The following is a 21739-nucleotide window of genomic DNA, read 5'->3' as shown; positions in this document are numbered from 1 at the left end:
TCAGACGTATACTTGATCGAACCATGATACACTAAGGGGTCTCGGATCCATTCCAAATAGGAATCCCATAATTATTACCATGAGAATTTATTAGGTCAGAGACAAATACAATGTTACAACTAGGTCACTAGATATAAGTAGTATCTTTTTAATGGGGCTTCGTCATCGTTTCAGTCATAGGACGCCCACTGTTGGGCATAGGCCTCTCCAGTAAATTTCTAATGGCACCGGATAAAATACCACTCTAGAACCATAAGACCTTAGAGGCCATCATTTTTACACTTGTGGCCTTTCCATTGCCTCCTCAACTTACCAATTCTGGCTAATTTGGTTACTTTTCTTTGTCTGTGAACTGTGAACCCTTTCAACCTAGTAGAGAAATCCCGAGCTTATCCTTTTCCATGGCTCTTCGAGCGACTCTTCAATGATGCCCAGAGAACAAAAAAGCGAAAAAGTCTTAATTTCATCATCAGTGTCTCAGTAATGGGACTTCCACTGCTGAACATAGATCACACACATAAATTTACTAACAGGACAGGTAAAAGCGGCCTGCATCTAGCATCTGCTAACGACCTTGAGGTCGTATGTCAACCTTGTAAGTTGCTGTCAGGTATGCAAGACACAAATGCCAATAGCGGTCACACAGCCAGACATTCGGAAGTAATGTTACGAAATTTTACCACAACAAATTATCAAAACGCGAATTAACAAATAACGCTATGCCGGTAAATGTGACTTACATTGAACGAACACTGCGCCCGTTATTTATTGATTAACTCTGCGAGTCGAGTCTCTATTGTTTCACGTTCAATTGTTAATTAATTAATTGTAAGTATCGACTGTTTTATAGTTTTTTGAATTTGTTGCAATAATTTGCAGTAAACTCTTATTTAAATAATTCATGTGAATTAGCAATACATATAGATGTAACTTCTAAGCATTCGTAGGGAAATGGCCCAAGACTCGAGAAGCAGGTCTCAATACCTTACCAAATTTTAAAAGATTCAACTAATGTTGCTTTAAAAGTCAACTTTAAATATTAGCTGATGTTTGCTCTTGACAGGCCCAAATCTTTCAACGGGCTTTGAAGAAATTACGCTGCTATACATCTTGCCCCTAGCTCCACTGCAATTATTACTTTATAGTCACTATAAATATATTTCTAGACAGATTACTTGTTCACCTTAGTTCTGTGGTCCTTAGGTATATTATTTTCTTAGGGAACAGTAAACTTTACTAGTACTACACAGTTTTAATCCGATGTCAAAGATCTATAAAAACAAAAATAATATCTGAAAACAAAATGTTTTCGAAGTACCTTTGGATTATTCTGAGAAATACCGAGTCAAATCACACGATCAAAGAGCTCGGCGGCTTTTCGTTTCATTGAAACGGTAGTATGTAGAAACCCAATCCGAGGCTCCTAAGGAGTCCTCGAGCTTTCCTGCCATAAAAGAGGTCTCAGCCTAGGCGCCTTCTGCCTCCTGCCACCTTGAACCTGCTAGATCTGTAAAAATCAATTAGGTAGCATTGAATCTCCAGCAGCTTATCTTTTTAACAATTTTGTATATTGTCAGCAAGAATTTTGTAATTAGCAACCTGACATCCTTCCTTTCCATACAGGATTTTAATATGAGTTATTTATAATTAATGAAATGAAACAGACACTTTTTTAAAATATCTTTACCACTGTTGCTAACGAACGGTTTTAGGTCCATTCCCACGGCGACTTTTTGTAGCGATGCACTCGCTCCTTTATTAAACTTGTAACGTGTTGGTCGTATTTGCACCGCGCTACTGTATCGTTACGAGAAGAGAACGGAGAAAAGGTGGCGCGTGACAACAGAGCATCAATGCAAGTTTTTTTTTTTTTTAATTATTTTAAACGTTGTTACATGATATTCGCCAAGTAATTTCTCGCGCTTCCGCTGCTTACATAAAAGCAGCAGCAATAAGACAACGTGAATAATGATTTTTTTTTTATTATTAATTTTATTTAAAAGCCTCCGTTATTGGTGTTTTCTCGTACTCCCCTATCAGGTTTTGGGACAGGGCACTTTTTAATAGTACTTTTACACTAACTTTCCTCTTATTTCATTCTATAATTCTCTAGCATTCCTCTATGTACTAATTTGATTTCATGCATCGCCTCTTTTCCTTCACCTCATTCCTCACACATCACAGGTTCAGATAATTATCATATTTTTAGTGCTTTTAGCTTTATTTTTATGCTATATTGTTTTGCATTGTTATTTCTTATACTTATTTAATACAAGTTATCACATTTAAATAATAATTTTGACTGAACGAATTCTATCGCGCAACTGTAGCTGGTTTTTTTATGACGCCTTAAAAACACTCAAATAACAATGAGTACTTAATTTAATTTTAATTATAATCCTGTAAATCTACAAAAAAAATTATAGTTTTGAAAATGAATCTGCGATAATAAAAAACAATATAAATTTATATCACTATTAAATTATCAAAATCTAGTAACTTTTGGACTCCACATATTTCACGTTATTTAAGCGAAATAGGAAACTATTCAGATTTCTTTCTAGCAGAGTTTTATAACGGGAACAGTAAGAGCATTGCAAAAACAAATCGAAACAAACGTCGCGTTGATTGGATGTCTCCACTGTCCTTTTTTTCTATACAATACATCGCTGTATTCCGAGAAAGAGTAATGGGTTTTAAAAATGAAAAGAATATCAGAGGTACACTGGCAATTGCATTTAACAATAGAACGGAAATACGAGCTATCAATTGCCAATAATATACTGTTACAGGTAGACATTATAAAATAACAGAACAGAACTGAATCATTACTTATAATTTATATTAATAAAATATATAGAAACTTTTTGATAACAAATATTATTATTGACCTATTTAAAGTATTTACATTTATATGCAATCACCTGTAGAATACGTAATATTTTTCGAATACACCGACTATGAAGTTCTCCATTCGAAATGTAATAAAATTAGTAACACAGGCCTCACCAATATATACGGGATGATTGGTTATAGGTGTAAATGTTAATATATAGCTCGTTTGGTGTCAATTAAAGCATGTTGTATAAAATTATATTATGTTACCTATCAAAGATCAATGGTTTGAGAAATAACTAATGAGATAGTGATAATATAGTATATTTTTCAAAATTCGAACTATGGATACTAAGATTATTCATTGTTTATTATCTGTTCCTGTAGACTTTGTACTGCTAGAAGGTATTGGCTTATCGCCTTCCAATAGAATATATGGAGAAGCTTTTTGCTGACAAATGTTATATATTGACTTTTTTGAAGTGTTTACATGTATAATCAATCACCCTGTAGATAACGTAATATGTTCCGAATGCGCGAACTATGAAATTTTTCTTTAGAAATTCTATTTACATTGCACGAGCCTAAGAAATACATATAATATCTAATAATGCCTCATCGCATTAGTTCATTTTTTGTAACCAAATAATAAGGAATGATTTTATTTACTTTATATTAAAGAGTTACACACAGAATAGTTAAAACTGTTAACTAACCAGAAACTTATAATAATGATTTCAATTGATTTAAAATCATGCCAATTGTTACTCTTAAAATAAATTCAACTAACTATCATTTTTACTTACAATAATGACTGTAACTTTATGGTTTTCAAAAATTACAGTTTTTTTTTTCATTAATAAAATGCAGACTGTGAAATTTATTATAAAATAAAAGTAAAATTCAATGGTTTTGATAAATAATTAGAATAACTAAATAAATTGGTTGTGGATATTTAGGCTGGTGACCACTAGCTAAGCTTCAGCTAAGTTTGAGGCGGACGATGGATCAACGTGGGGTTTTTGAGTTGGTAGGAATCCCACATATTCGGTTCTACACCCAGAGTCAAGGTACCTTGAATATCCAAAAGATTTCCTCCCGAAACCAAAAAGAAAGGTTAGTTTACATTTGCGCTCAGTTAACGGAAAAGAATCAGAAATATTTAACTTAGCAGTGTGATCAAATAAAACACTGAAAAGATACATCCTCTTTTACATTAAACCGTCATTACGGAATTTTTTTATGTAAACTTACACAATAGTCAAGTATTCAAGGGCATTTTTTTCTTATCAAACTGATGTAATGACTACTAATATTGTAGACATGTCAACTGTTTATCGAATATGAGAAGACGATGAAAATACATATATTGGTGACAAAAGCTATGACTTTGATAAATAATTTAGTCAATTAAATAGTCAATATATAATGTGTATGTGTGGCAAATATTAAACACTGACATTGTTATTACCATCATCATTGTTATTTCAGTCATGGGATTTCGACTGCTAGACATAGACCTCCCTCATAGGTTTGATGTGGACTGCTCATAAATCCGTAACCTATAGAAGATTGTGGCCACAACAACCATCTGTTATGCACAATATTTGGCCGACCCACTGCCACAAAATAACACAAAATTCATGTATAATTGAGTAAAAGTTTGAAATTATATTGTTTATATTTATAAATTTTAACTATATTTATCAACAAGAAAAACTATTAATAATAATAATATGCTGCTCTAACTCGCAGCTGAGAGAAGAAAGATCCGTATCAAATAGCGGCAGACAAAAAAAAATGTTAACAAAACAGCAATACAAATTAGAAATAACAAAAAAAGATTCACAGCAACTTCAATTTGCTAATCCGCTGTTTGTGAGTCCATTATTTTCCTTTGTCTATAGTAACGTTACTAAAAATATGTTTTTACACGTCTATATAATGATGCGATTTTATACACGTAAAACGCCAGCTGCTCAAAAAATAACAAAATGAACTTTGTACCAAATAGATTCGATATTACATAATCGCAGGAGCAAAAAGTAATTAAATATTAACGTATGATACCATTTTATCTAATAAATTAGACTGAATTAAATTTGTAAATTACTTTTAATAGAAATTATATGTTCATTGTTTGTATACGTACTACTTACGATCGTAGGTCACGGTATCGATTCCCGAAATAAATTCTTAAATAATTTAGGACCGCCACTGCTCACAAACAACTTTCCCGAAAATGGACAGCAGCGTCCTCTGCATACCATAATACCACACTGCGATCGCCAACCCGCCTGCCAAGTGTCCTAATTATGATTTATCTCTCCATAGATTTCTTTGAGAGAGGAATATGCCTTGCAGTGGTCGTCTATGGGCGAACACGACGACAATTGCCTCATTGCGATAACTATAGCTCTTGTGGATATAAAATATAATCAGTATAAATTTTTTGCATGTTAAAAATTACGGATAATGATTTTTTTTTAAATTGCGCACACGATGTGAGCGGTGGAGAACTAGTAGTTGATAGTTTTTAAGTGTTTTATTTTTTTTGCCACTTATTATATCGCTTTATAAAAATGTGATTTGATGTTACGTATGAAAAACTGATATAATTTTGTCTAAATACTGGATATAACCTAAGAAATAACTCTTGTAAATGTCGTAAAAGTAGCAATGATAGACAAATTAATGTTAATACATTTGCATATATACTTCTTCACGTACTTACTTACTTTTAATTAAAATGAAATGCCATATACGAATATATTTATCTACGTTGATTTTCTTTGGACCAATTCTGTGAAATTTATTCTTGTATATAATAAAATTATAATAAAAAAACTCAAACAAAGTTCAAATGCACAAAAAAATTAGTTTAGTTTAGTTGAGTTTAACAAACGACTAGAATAATTTAATAAACACAGTGACATATAGGAACGTGAGAAAAAAAAAGCGGAAATATTAACTATTATTGAAATAACAAAGGCACGGACGTTAAGTCTGTGATATACGAAAAATGTCTGTCAGAGAATAGATCAAAGTGATGTTTTGACGACAGTTAAAGTAATACTAAACAAACTTATGCATTTGAAAATGCGATTTGTAAGAGGTTCATTAACATTGTTAAAAACAAACCTGATCTAGCGATCATTAATGTGTTTGGTTACAAGGCTGTCCGACCTGTTGTTAAACTGTAATTTTGGTGTCTGTCGAAATATCTTCTCCGTGCTCGAACGGAATATTACCCATACACATAAATTTCAATATTGGATTATCCATCTACGTTGTTATTATTGTTCCTGTGTACGTAAACAGTTTGTTTAAGTGTAGGCGTGTTATAAATGTCAATTATACATAGCGTTTCCAATTCAATTACCGCTCAAAGTAATTAGTATGCTATAAATGTTCGGTCTGCAACGGTCAGTCGGTACATGCAGACGCGCTTCTCTCCGCCAGTTGGAACACTAATTGCATATTTTTCTCGCAAAAGTAAAAAGTTTAAGCCTATTCAAATTGCATTTTGTATGACTTGCGCTTACGCCGTGCGGTTGATACTAATTTTTAAATAATCAACATAATTTTAATTACAACCATAGAATGTTCAATGCACCCTATAGATTTCCCATTGATCCGGTTGGAAGCGATCTATATCCATCATCTTACAACAACCTTAACAAAGTCGTGTGTTCGTCTTGTGGGTGGACGTCCCACGCTGCGCTTGCTGGTTCATGGTCAAGAACCATATAGCCAGCGGCCGTCTGTTGTAATCACCTCATTTTTAAATACTACAATATTATAACTATATTATCATGTATTACTATATTACTATTACTATGTTACATTATAACTATTTGCCCCACTTTTGCTTATTCATATTATTCCTCGTTGTCTCCCGCCCGCTTCGCGTCCGCACTGCCTTTTGCGAATGTAATTTTACAAAATCTATCCTGCGTAATTTTAATACGACCAAAACCAACAGGCCACTTTCATACCTACAAGAGTTATAGAAAAAATGTGTTTTTTTATTGAGAACACCTCCTCAGTAAAACCAATACTTACTACCAAGTTTCTATCCTCTATGACTTTTGGATGCCGAGATATATAGCGAGTCCACATAAAAGTAAATCTCATATATACATACATATATAGTATTGGTTTTAAATGATATTATAATTTCCAGTCAAAGTCAAGTTATTCATTAACCTTGTAGCAATGTTGAGTAAGTGTATGCATAATCGCTTAGATACATAGTTGCCTAATTTTGTACTATATTCAGTTATAAAGAAAGTTTACATTGGGTAGCTAATTAATCGATATTTATACGGTTAACCACTATCGTGAACGTACTAGTCAAGGTTAGTATAAGCTAATAAACCTATTAATAGAAATATACCTAGAGATCTACGATTTGAAATCTATATACACAAAAGTAATAATATTAGTTTACGGTGTCATCACATCACGAACCATTGGGCATCCACAACAGGTTAGTTAATAACAATGAAAAAATATTTGTCCGAAATAGGTTATTGCCCTTGATTAATCTCCCAAAATAGTTATTTAATTTTTCACTATTTCGTGAAGTAATCGACGGTCCAATAATCTACATAACCATTAAAATTTATTAAAGCATTGTCGTATTCGTGACATCGGTCTAAATAATAATTTTTGTCATTTAATTTAAGCTTAGAAATTATATATTTGAAAACTTATTATAATATATAATTTAGTTTATTGTACATCTAAGTAAAATCGTATAAACATATAATGTTATTAATACAATAACAACACAAAAGTACAAATGGCGGTGTTATCTCATTCCACGATTTCTTACAGACAATCTTTTGATGGATTATAAAAAATGAAATTTAACAGGGAGTTATCGGGTGATGCGTAAAAATCAACGTCATGTTAGATGAAAGACTCGCATTTCGAAGCATAAGCTACCTTCAAAAATCGTCATGACAAATGACCATTCACCAATGACTTCCCGCGACCTTGGCTATGACATCGATCCACCTAGTGGCGAACCGGTAATGTAGTGTCTCATGTGGTATTATCTAATCAATTATAATATGTTTAATAAAAAACATATATACAAAACTCGGCTATTTAATTATAATCTATTAATATATAATAGATTGTGAATAGGTTATGAAATTATTATATAATAGATAATGACATATATGTTAATTAGCTAAATATTATAATACATGAAAAGGGAATCCAAAATATTACAGACAAGGAAAAAGTAAAATGCTTAATAAGCTACATTGTTTGGTAGAAAGACAATAATATAGAAGGTTACATGCCAAAGTCCAAAAAGATTTGGTCTTCTAATGGACACAGGTAACTCATTCCTCTGATAAGCAGCATGTAAATGCTGAGGTACTGTGTGGTATGTTTAAGAATTTCTTACTTTAGACTCTCAAATGATCTTAATTACCGAGAATATGTGCTTTGCTTCTAAAAGTGTTCTTTAACTAGAAAGAGAAAGTTCTTTAAAAACAGTAAAACTGTAAAAGGATTCGAGTTTTACGTCATAGGCGTATAGGAAGCCTCTTAAGTTTTACCTAAAATTCTGAAACATGATCATATTTCGTAATTGAGATATGTATCAAAGTAATATAATATTATTATAAAAGTAAATATTTTACTTACATTCGGTAAGTTAGCTAACAGCCGTTCAATAATCCACGGCAGAGGGTTTCTCTCCATCATCTAATAAGGAATATGGAAATCCATACACGATCGAACATCATCATTATAACCAACTGATTAGCAAGTTCAAGTACCTAGATAGAAATATAATCATCGAGAAATCGCGGCAAACGCAGCGATTGACCTTCATCTAAAAGGCGTATAGATAGCCTTGTTCACATTGTCGGAAACGCTCAATTGGCCTATGTCCAACAGTGGACCTCCTACGGCTGAAATGCTGACGATGGAGGTAAATTACGGAAATAGGAATCCCAACGTCGATTTTGAATTCAAAATAAACATTCAAACTTAAGAGGATAATTCCATACTTAATAAAAAACAGCAATAACACAAACTGTATTTACGTGATTCTTTTAACAAATATCTAGGCTAGATCTATTTGTAAAATAAAAACATCGACGAAATAAAGCGAAGCACATCACTGATAATACGCCGGATATTGCATTTTGCATTGTTTCGTTGCTGTATCAAACGAATTTCGTTGCAACAGTGGCTGCTAATAATTTACGTCGGCCGGCAATGAATCACCGCTCACCGGCCAATGTGTGCATTGCGTAAATTGAACTTTGTTTATACAATTTAGATCTCCAAAATGTGAAAACATACTCAAATGGATATAATGGTAATATATATGTAAAACATACAAAAATACACGCTCGCATACTAATAATAAAAAAAAACTATTCCACAAACAATGAAATTGAAAACATTCACTATACTATAACGTTCGCCAACAAGTGCAATGAAAAAAGTTATACAGCTTTATTATTTTACTTGCTCATCATTACATACATAAAACATCTATCTACAAACCATTTTTGATCCAGTAACCCTCAGTGCCTTAAGATGAAAATCTACGACTAATGGGTGTTGCCAGTGATGACTTTCGCAGTGAAACATAAACTTTTACTTCGGGCATATTATTAAGAAAGCTATACTCAAGATTCCTCTTCAACATCAAATCAGGAATGAGCGTCATAAACGAATTGGCAGAAGCGACTGTGAGCAGCCGCATAGCGCGCAGAACAGATGGGCGCCAATAGGGACTTATCGTTCTGGAGTGACATAGACCGTCAAATGTTCATCTACATGAATGCAAGTAGCTTCTCTTCTGAAATGATGACTATGATAATTTTAGTAAAAGTACAAATTAAATAAAACTTTATTTAACCAAAATAACATATTCATGATACGAAACACATTTAATAACTAAACAAAAAATGAAAATATCTTTTAATAAAAAACCGTAAAAGGTAAAACCATTTTAATTATTATATTTTTTTCGTAACACTTTTTAGATATACTCCTAGCGTTTAAACAATCAAAACATCTCAAACTATTCATGTAAAGTGTTAGGAAACACACTCCAATATTCTAGTGATTTCAAATATTCTACCCTATTAAAAAGTGTATAGAAAGAAAAAAAAGCGTTCGGTCTAGTTAACGATTCCGAGGGGCGATATATAAAAAAAAAGTTAAAGGAACTTTTGCGTTTTGAAAGCAAATATTTTTAACACTTTCTGTGAAGTACGGTCGTTATGGTAGCGACGTTTATATATTATGAAAACTTTACTTGGAATAATTGAAAGCAAACTTTTTTCGTACGCTAAACTTTGGAATGTTCTCTCAGGAATTGTAAACTTTATTTATTGCACTAAAAGTTGATCATTTGGAGTAGAAACACTATTTAAATACTCTGAATGCAAAGTATTACATGGCATTTTAATTTCGCCTCGTCATACCTAATACAGGTAGTAACTAAACAACCTCGTCTTCTAAATAATTTACTAGATGTCCTCCGCCGACTTGTCGTGGCCTGCATTGCATTTTGTGGCTCTAATATCGTATAATCTATTTTTGGTAATTTTTAAACCATAGGAAAGTAAATGTTTTGCACAATTTTTATACTTGTAATAGTCCACCAACCCCTTGCAGACCAGGTAGACTTTTTTAAAATCCGTTCTTTACTGGCTTTCAATTGGCCAAATAAATATGCCTACCAAATTTAAGTTTCTTTACGGTTTTAAAGAAATCGTGATGAGTCAATACTTACGTGAATAGCTTTTCTTGAAAGCTTCGAATAAATTAAATTAAATTAATTAAACATTTATTTTTACTAATGTGATTAAGATGGAATTACTGCTACATAACACCTATCTTTATGGCATCTACATGTTTTATTAAAGCTTCCTTGCGGATGACAAAATAGTCTACACGAAAATAAATAATAATCAATATTGCCAGAGATTTTAAAGTGACTTGAACAGATTATCATACTGCTATACTTACAATAGAATTAATATCAACACAAGCAAATATCAAATAATATCGTTTATACGTAAGGTTAAACCGCTTAATTTCAAATACAACTTGTGCGGTGCCCTTAAAGGCGAAGTGTAATAAAAGATCTCTGTATATTACTGGATAACAAACTGGGATATTCTCAGCACATTGACAATATAACCTCTTTAGCAGTTAAAAATCTCTGCTTTCTAATAAAAATACTTTTTGCACAAAATTACTTTACTCATATGTTTGATGTGTCCTGAAATATGACAGCTGCGACTGGTTACCATACTACACACATCAATAGGATAGAATTAATGCAAAAATATCTATCGATATTTAGACTAGAAATATGAGACTCGGTGTAGTGGCTACAGAGATCGATGCATCTAGTACAATATTCTATTGTAAGTCTTGCTGGTCGTAGAACTGTTACGGATCAGTTGCTGTTGCACGATATTGTAAGTGGCCCTCTGGAAAGTCCAACTTTGTTGTCGTCGATTAATTGTATTTACACTGGGAAAACTAACTATTATGGGGAGCGGAGAGTCATGTCGCTTTCTTAAGATCAATTGACACAATTTACTATTACAATTTTAATAAGTTTATATTTCTAATCAATAATGTATTTACCTTTTTATTAACAACCCTTTGCCATTTAGTATACAAATTTTCAATGGCAGAGCGGTAAAAATCAATCGATTTATCTGTAAAATATGTCAACAGAAACGACATTACTTTCCGGTCTCCCTGATACATCTAAATATCTGTGAAATTTAAAAATAATAACAATGTAGATAACCATCATATACGACAAGTACAGCGACTAGTAATTAACTTTTAATAAATTAGGGAAACCTACAATTGGCCTATATTAGAGTTAAATTGATTTTTAGTATTTGGATTAATTATGTTTGCTGTTGGCTTTTTAATAAATCAAAATAAATTGTATGTTTATATATATATATATATATATATATATATGTATATATATATGTATGTATGTGCCATTGAAAAAGATTTTCTTTAGATAAAACCCAATCGAAGGCATATTTATAACAACATTTGGTACTTAGAGCGCAGCAACTATATTTATTTAAGCAACGCAGATTATGTGTCATATATTTTGTTATATTTTTATTTCCTCTTTTTTATGAAGAGATCAATCATTTGACGTAAATATTTTTTTCAATTAAAAGGATGTTAGAATTATAATAATTGGGGCATCTCCCCTACAGAACACGTTTTACTGAAACGGACAGGGGAATTAATTGTGTCACGTTTATAGACCCCGTGTGTCACGTGTATCGTAACGAGACTGAGTACATTCACAGGTACGCCGGTAGAAAATTAATAATTAAATTATGAAAAAAAAATACTATCTATTTTACACGTCAGAAAAGACAAACATGTTTGCATAATAACTAAGAAGAAATAAAACAATCATATAATAGTAGAGACGAAGAAGAAATTTGCACTAGCATCTTAAATTTTAGGTCATAATATACGTGCACCGATTAATCTTAAAAAACATCGAAAATTCTCGAGATTTTTCGTAATCAAAAGTTATTAAATCTTTAAAAAATATAATTAAGAATAATAGAATAAATATTTGTCGCTGTGCACTTTACATTAATATTTTTAGCATTAAAATATAAGACGCAGCAGTTAAACAACGTTTATTTCCTGTGTAAATACACAATAAAGAATAAAAATAAAGCAAACAAAATTATGAATCACAGAAACACATTATATTATGTAAATCTAAAATGAGGTGTTCTGATAGAGGCGAACTAATGACTATGATCTTATAATTACACAAAATCTTAATGAAAATCTATGAAACACTAATGTAATATCCTCTTATATGCATAACATTTTTATAAATTAAATATTGCCTAACATATATATGTCTATACAAAACTATTTACAATATTACATTGCTAAAAGGTAATATAATAACATAACATAAATGATATAAATTACACGACAATACATAAATGATGTACTTTAGAGTTTTAATATTTTAAACACAGGTATCATTATTACCATTACGTCATATATGCGCTGTCATCCGGCAATTTTCCATAAAACTGTAATGACGCTGTTAGAATAATCTAACAATACTATTGTAATGAGAAGAAAAAAAGTGTTTTTTTAAATCGAAATAAAGGTGCATTCACAAGCGTACCGCCAAATATTTAAATATATTCATGAATTCATCATCATAATCATAATTTTAATCGTTACACCATTTTTGGTCTATAAATTTACAATATGATGGCGTCTTACGACAATCATTATAATCATAAATCAGAGATGACAAACCAAACAACATTTTTATCAACAAAAAATTAACATAGGGATGAGTTTAAAGAGTACCATAGACAGTAAAACAAGCCTGATAAGTCGTACTATCTTATGGCTTATGGTCATCGAACCCAATGCGATACTGCGTCAACGTTTATACGAAATATTTAAAAACTTTGGGTAAAACCACTTCGTAAGGTAAAAAACTCTTAACATACCAGCAGGTTTTGTTCGGTTTACGCTGTAAAAACACCGAGAAATTTATTAGAATTATTCTAATTTATTTCACATGTATATTCATTATAGTCATACTAAATTGTTTTGCAGTGTCTATGTTTATTAATCAGCAGTGTGCAAGAATTACTACTTTGCTCCAATTTTCGGACTTAGCTACCAGATTTTTTTTTGTTTTAAATAAAAAGATGTTTTATGTCGAACTTATAACCGACTACAACCTCCACGATGTTCCTCCATCATCGCTACATGGCGTTCGCAGGTATAGAACGTTTTCACACATCCGTAGGCCAACCAGCAACGGTCGCTCATGCTGCTCTGTTTAGAAGGTTTAAAATCTCTACAGCCTAATGGAGACAACGAAATCTCTTGAGTCCAACTCAAAGGCCAAGGTGACCAAAAGGACAAATAGTCACTCACAAGTTCTAGATCTTCTCAGCCCTCAACCGAGGATCTGGTCTCCTTCTCGGACCCCAACATTAATTTAGTGGGAGATAATCATTTCTTACAGCCCAACGTACACCACATCCGCGTTGCAACCATGCTTAGTCGCGGCGAATAGAGCGAAAGATAACAACGTAATATTTACACTCGTCTACTTCCGTGACTATGCCTCCGCTGCAGGAGCAAAGATCCACTCCCATTACTGCTCCGCAAGCCTCTGCCCGCCTCTTTAGTGAGCTTACTATATCTGCACCGAACTCTATACCTCGGGCAAAAAAGCTGCCCTGAGCTTCACCATGGGTGGAAAGGCCGAAACTATTAAGCTTCCCGTCTCATAGGAAACACTTCAAAGAATAACTTTAAATATTTTTTAACACTCTAATTATTTATGCAATCTTAAATACTAAGGTTTAGATCACAGATAAGCAATTAAGCCGGATTTCTTATTTTTAAAATTACAAAATATTTCGCAACGTGGCAGGTAATCGCTCGTTGCGTTTGCATTATACTTGCGTTAAAAATCCGTTGAATCATAGTTGTCCATTGCGTTAGAAAATATGCCTTTAATTGGTCACTGTGAACTTAACTTACCAATAAGAAACAATTCTTTTGGATACAGTGCATGGCTGCATTCTGAGCACGTATGAATTGTAGTCATCATTCAATATTTAAAAAAAGCATACATTTTATTGTTAATAGATTACTACTATTTAAAATGGGTAAAGGAAATACTTAACAATGCAAAATACATTCATGTAAAGTTGTAGATTATCTCAACTTCGACGACAACACTCGTATGACACTAAGTAGGTAATTTTTTTTTCAACACTACAAAATCTCTTGTGTGGTACAGTCTTAATGATAATTTTGTTTACGTAAATATTTTACGGACTTGTATAAGATAACATGGCGAACAGTCACATTGTCGTCTTTTTACTTTGTCTACGACTAAGTTCTTTGAATTATATAAATCATGTAAACGTGAAAATATTTGATGGAGTCGAAACCGGTAATTTTTTTTATACATTTAACTTTTACCGCTGTTTTACTCTCCTTTAATACGTGTATAAAAATATGTGTATGTGACAATATATCTATTTCCGCTATACTTTATATTCAAAGTAGGATGTCATGAGATTATCTATTCGTAACATAATAGTAATTGAAATGTTACCCAGTACAGTGTGACGTAACCTATGGTGTCTCTTACCTAGTCTCATAATGATTTTTTTAATCTCATTTTAATTTAAATTCTCTACAATTTTCAGGAATCTTGCCCGATCGATCAAACCGGATTGAAGATATCTATTTACGCTATTACAACGGGTATGAATTTTATATTTTACTATTAAATACAATAGATATTATTAATTTGGTTATGAATTATTCATAAATGTTATTTTATATTATATTACTACAGTTGCTTATGTTATTATTTTTTTTCTTTTCAGTATTGCTTTACAAGCAAAATATTTTTAATGTTTTTTATTATAATTTAACAGCTCAACTTCTCTGAATTGGATTTTTCTAATCTTTTTTGCAAATGAACACAGTAAATTTGATTTACATTTTAATAACTTTTATATCATTTAGTACGTGATTTAAATAAATTTTGTCATATTAAATTCAATATTATGCATTTAAAATAATTAATTATGCTGGTTATTTACGTAACTGTATTAATCATTAAATTTTATTATGTAAGTATTTTATCGTATTATGGTAAAAGTTGATGACAAAATGAAAGGTTTACATAAAGGTTTATATTTTATATACAACCACCATTTGACTACGAGCTTCAAGCTTTTGATATATATTATTTTAGGTTTTTCTATATTTATCATCTAACATATTTACTTCAGTTTAATGTTTATATAATTTATTAGTTGTAGTATATTTTATTAACATAAAGATTAGAAATAACAAAATATTTATTTTTTATTCAAAACCGACTGTCCTGACGGACTTTGCATTACCAGAAATTACTTCTAAATTGATTTTATGTGAAATAAATAAATAAGTTTAGTGAATAATAAATACCGACCGTCAAATTTACGAAGTTTATAGCAAACTATCAACCGCACAGTTTCAATAGTCATTTGTAGAAATTTTTCAACATTCATAAAAACCTTCTAAGAAGTATTAGAAAGCTGGAGGAAGTCGGTAAAGTGGCCGCAAGTTATGGCGTACATTTTTATATTGTCATTTCAGTCCATACATGCCCACTGCAAAGCGTAGGCCCCCTCCATTGATATCTATGAGGCATATACGATAGTCGCCACGCTTGGCTCCTGCCAATATAATATCACTTTGCGGTCGCCAATCCAGAAGGATATTATATTAAGCAGAGGACGCTGCTGCCTATCCTCTGGAAACTTGTTTGTCAGCAGGGACAATCCTTTATCATTATTGCACAATGTGTGAATTATATAAGATTGTATCCCAGGAACCGAACCCGCTACCTCCCCCCTATATACATGTTTGTAATATATATATGTTTATTAATACATAAACATAGATAAAATAATTTATAAAGCACCGAATTGTTCTTCCAAAATTATAAAAAACAGTTTATATTTATATTTCTTTCTAGAAAAATCCGTTGTACGAATTATAGTGCAACGTTTCCCAACTGTATTTGATGCGCCCATGAGCCATAAAAATTAATCATGTTAAGCTGAACGATCCGTTTTCGCTTTCGAATCAAAGGATCAAGTTCATCTAATTTTTCAAGATCTTAAACAGCTTTCTATTCCATTCGATAACTTGATCCTATCGACTTGTAAAGCATTAGAAATAAAGCTTACAGTTTTCATGGTTATAGAAGTAAAAGCTAAAAAGGAATGCACGGCTCATTGGCTGTCAACTAATATAATAATAAAGAGAAGTTTCAGATAAATTTGGATTACTACATAACAAAATGAAGTATTGTTAACTAACTGTCTCTGTGACTTTGAATTACTAGAAGGAGCTTGATGTGCCTATATGTCGCATTAAAGAAAAAAAAATGTAAAAGTTTGCCTCTTCAAAGCTGTTACACCTATAATAAATCACCCAATATAAATAGAATGTGCTATGCCTCCTAAAACTATAGTTTCTAAATCCCGTTAAGCTGGTTTCTTCATGTAGATAAAAAATATATTAATCTTATAATGTATCTATTTTTAAAGTTATTCACATGGGTTTTTATTACTGTACAGTTTTTCGTACAGTATATTTTTTATAATGAGAAAATTTATATGAGATATCAATTTGATAAAAACTGGATTTAGATGAACCTTCCAATCCTTCAACTTGAAGCTACGAAAATGCCAAATACATTAATATAGTATCAAAAGAATTAAAATTTCATCTTAGGTTCTTAGTGAGCCTTCAGACTAAGATGTGATATTATTTTCTGATCATTTTCACAATAAAGTAGCAGATAAATTATTCCCAAGATTTTTTTTATTTAAATACCTTTTTAAATTAATTACTTAATAATTCACAGGCATTACATGGCAGTATTGTAATATCGTATACGGTTCCCTACAAAAGTTCCTATATTTCTAAGCATATGTACATCAGTATTTCTTATTTATTTTTAATATAATTATTTATTATTGTACACAGACTAGATATATATGTGAGAGTGGGTCTAAATAATAGGCGAGATGGAGAGTTTAGTGTTATAACTAATTTTAATCGAGAGAAAATCTTAATACTTCTTAAACAATGGTAGTGTCGTCGTGAGAGGGAGAGAGAGCTAAACTTCTGCGTTCATCCATCTTTTTCATACAGGCGTCATTTAGAATTCATCTTACAGTCTGTTTACCAAATATAACATTACTAAATTTATTAAAAAAAAAAATTGAAAAAACATGTATTCATATATATGTAAGTATATATATTTTTATATATATATATATATATATGTCTTGGGGGAAGCCTCAAGCCTTGTAGTGGGCGTCTGTTAGCTTACTTGATGATGATATAGTCTAGATATAAGTATGTATATATGTATAATCTATGTAGAATGTATCTATAAGCCAATTAAAATTACTTTTAAATGACTATTTCATTTATTTTCGTTTAGTAAATAATGCTGTATAATGTACATTATCTGTACGTTAAGTTCGCTTATCAAGGGATGAAGTACAAAGCGCCGGCTAAGCTTCGTGCGATATTGAAAATACTCTTCCGCTATGTAATTAGAATTGAAATGGCTTCGTAAAGAGTCAATGCCGAGAATCCTTTTAACGAACGTCGGATGTATTCACACGAAATGATTACACGTGATAGTTTGTTTTGTAGTGAGAAAGCAATTAAACTCGCTCTGTATTCTCATATAACAGGGTAAAAAGCGTTTATACTTATACGTATTTTATTTTATTATAGTTATAAGCCGATCTTGGTACTGTGGTACAGGACTGAAAGGTACGTAGATCGCGGGCTCGATTCCCGGGATACTATCACATGTAATTTACACTTTGTACATTAGTTATATAGGATCGCTATTACTCACAAACGAGTTACCAGGAGATAGGCAGCAGCTTCGTTTGAGTTCCATAATACTGCACTGTGATCGCCAACCGGCCTGCCAAGCATGGCGATTATAGTATATCCCCCTTAGATAGCTTTAAGACTCGGCGTAAGTGGTGGCGGAGACTTTTGTATTGTAAGAAAAGGACCAATATTTAGCCACACCGATTAGTGCCAAACACTGAGTATATATAGAAACACAGGCACTAATCAGTGTAACACAACTCCGGAAGATGCCCCGTGGAGGGGTGAAACATGTGTTGAGTAATTTTGCGGTGGCGGTTGTGTGATTCGCTTTGTTTGCCGCATACGCATTTATCAGCGGGCTGGCGGGTGGTGCACTTTGTTGCACGACTACCACTGCATGTGCGGAAGTGGCTAAATATTGGTCCTTTTCTTACTTAAGATGGACTTCCGCAAGGTAACGCCTGATTCCATTAAATACCTTTGTATTGGACACGACTCTCAGCCATGAGCATATAAGCAAAAAAAGGGGGCGTCGTGGGTCAGCTCTTCGCTAGGTGGACCGACGACTTAGTCAAAGTCGCAAGAAGTAGCTGAAAGCGGGCAGCGCAGGAACCGGTCATAATGGCGATTTTTGAGAGAGGCCTACGACATACTATGATGTCTATCGCGTGATATGATGACGATTATAACAATTATATTCACAAATGAATGATTCTATATTAAATGTTTTTTTTTCTGTTTACTGAATGCATACTGTATACAGTACCTATGTTATTTTACGTAGAGTAACTGCCAAATGTTAATATTTAACAATTAAAATTAAACTTATAATCTATAGCAATATTCGAAATACTTATATTATCTTACATTATATAGTACGAAAATCCAGTTATCTACAGGATAATAGGTTTTTCAACCATTTCTAATAAACCTGTATAAAGTGACATCTCTGATATATTTATTCGTTCTAATTATATGTGACTTCTAATAACTTCTGGTATTATAAAATCTGTATGGATAGGTGGTAAACAATAATTAATTTTAATATGTAGCAATTCGAATTTCCAAAAGGCTCTCTCTTAATATAATTATGATAAGGTTATTAATTATTTCTGAAACCATTGATTTTAGATAGAATATAGCATACATTAATTGGCCACAAATGAGCTATACATTTTACCCTTATAATAGCTTTAACATCTATAACCAATCATCCTGTATAAAACAAAGTTGTGTTTCTTACCCCTTTTATAAATAAGGAAAGGCTGAACCAATTTTTATGATTTTTGTATTTTTTAATTTGTCTTCGTCCGGTATTGAATAATATTTATTTAACTATGACGTTAATCAAATAAAAAATTAACATTGAAATATTTTTAGTGAAAACATCAAACTTGCAGTGTAAAAAATGAACTTTATGTAAATTATTGATATAAATTTAAATAGCAATAATAATATAAATACAAATTTATGTAAATTTAAAATTCAGGTAGTAACTTATATTATACATGTGTAAGAGAAACGATGTCTCTTCTTCTTGTTAATTATTTAGAATTATTTTCTGGTCAAGACTTAACTTTTTTATATATCGCTGTTTTGTTGTAGACCATTTTTTTATAAAATTTCAGTTATGGTTGAGATATTATGTATCACATATATATTTTATATAGTGCACAATATACAACACTATTGTCATATATGTGAATTCTACAGTGGAAGGTTCTTTCAGTCTTTATAGTCTTTTTTGGTTTACAGTCTAAGTATTGGAATAATTAGGCTAGAAAAATAATGATGAAACATCTGTTTAAAATGCATATAATAAAAGTGTACAAATCGTTTCGCTTTTCATAGCTTTTTTATTTAATAAGTCCTATATAAAGTTTCGTTTCTGAAAAACTGTTTTTTTTATTTCGGCATAGAAATACAGCGAACGAATACACAGACATTCCACTGTATAAAGCCATCGACCTGCTCGACGTCAAAGGATTCGACAGGAGCAATGCAACTGTGCTGTATATCCATGGCTTCATCGAGACGGCACAGCAAGAGAGTGTACAGGTAATAACACATGTGTATTTAGAGAATACCTATCTTTGAGGCTTCCTTAATATCTATTTAATTAAACAGTGTTTCCCATAAATCAACGACAAACCTGAATCGAATAGGTAGCGGTTAAATAATTAAAAAAAAATCCGTCACGTATTACGAACACATACACTTACATTTTTTCACTTTCATGTTACCGCAACTATTTTATTAATGACAGACAATAATTCATATAGCAATAGCCTTACTTTAACTATATATAAATAAATCTTTCTGTGCTATAAAGATTTACATTTTTGTATAAATTTTCTGTAGTTAGCCATTATCTGCCTTATCACACGATCTTTGCTTTTCGTTGATTTATGGGACAGCTTTTTATGACACAACAGAGAAGAATACAATTGAACATTTGTTTAATTATGTAAGAATCCTAATATTTACGACATTACATACTTTAAAAGAAAACCTCCACGTCCTGTTAAAACCTGATAATAATAATAATATAATGTCAATAAAACATTTGACGAACTCTTATAACTTATAATATCTGTCCTTTTTTCAATATTATGTTCCAGTATTTACTAAAATGACCCTTTAGTGAGTGACAGAGATACATGGCCATCTAGAGCCAGGGTTTGGTGCTTTTTTGCTTTGTTTTTGAGCGATGTGAAGGTATTTTGTGTTCTTAATTATATATTTTAGATAAGGTAATACAACGTACAAATGATTAAAATTAAGAAATTCTTTACAAAATTTTTGTCGTGCAATTTCACGTTTAAAAATAATAATAAATGTAAGGAATACATACTTTCCATTATAATTAATTTATTTGAATTATCTTAATTAATGATTATTTATTCAAGTTATTACTTAACTTAACTAACTTATATAACTAATTAATAGGAGTTAAATGCTTTGAATGTCGTTTCTTTTATTTCAGAAACAATTATTGTGTTTGACTCCACAAATACAATAAAGCATTTATATATATAATAAAATGCTTATAATTAAATACTTGTTAATAAATAAAAAAATAAAGGTATTTATACATTTATTTATATATAATTATAAATAAATAAAATATGTTCTAGTGACGAATGCATATGAAACGTAAAAATATATTTTTTTTACATGTAAACCTTTTTGTTGTACCTATCAATGAGTTTTACCGCATTATCATTACAAAAATAATACCAAAAATCCCAATACGCTAATAAAATTCTATGCGGCCGAGCTGAAACTCCTGAGGGATTCTACGAGCTTTGCTTTGCTAGGTTTAAGCTAATCGCCATCTGTGCAGGGAGGGCACGCTCCAACCCGCTGAATCTGTAAATGTCAATAGAGCAACAATGACCCGTCACACTCAAAC

The 21739-nt window shown here is 31.5% G+C and overlaps 1 protein-coding gene across 1 annotated transcript in view; it reads left to right on the top strand.

Moving 5' to 3' along the window:
• LOC137932968 (pancreatic lipase-related protein 2-like) overlaps positions 1-21739 on the top strand; it is a 40719-nt gene that overhangs the window by 11785 nt on the left and 7195 nt on the right. The window contains exons 2-3 of the mRNA XM_068776662.1: positions 15105-15162; positions 20244-20382. Of these exons, the coding sequence (XP_068632763.1) occupies positions 15105-15162; positions 20244-20382 (197 nt within the window). The remainder of the gene's footprint in view (positions 1-15104; positions 15163-20243; positions 20383-21739) is intronic.

The sequence above is a fragment of the Battus philenor genome, unplaced genomic scaffold, assembly GCF_028537555.1.
Source record: "Battus philenor isolate CCGP_79_NKW_IND1 unplaced genomic scaffold, ilBatPhil1.0.hap1 SCAF_12, whole genome shotgun sequence".
NCBI classification, from domain to species: domain Eukaryota; kingdom Metazoa; phylum Arthropoda; class Insecta; order Lepidoptera; family Papilionidae; genus Battus; species Battus philenor.
This window is presented reverse-complemented; position numbering and strand designations above follow the sequence as displayed.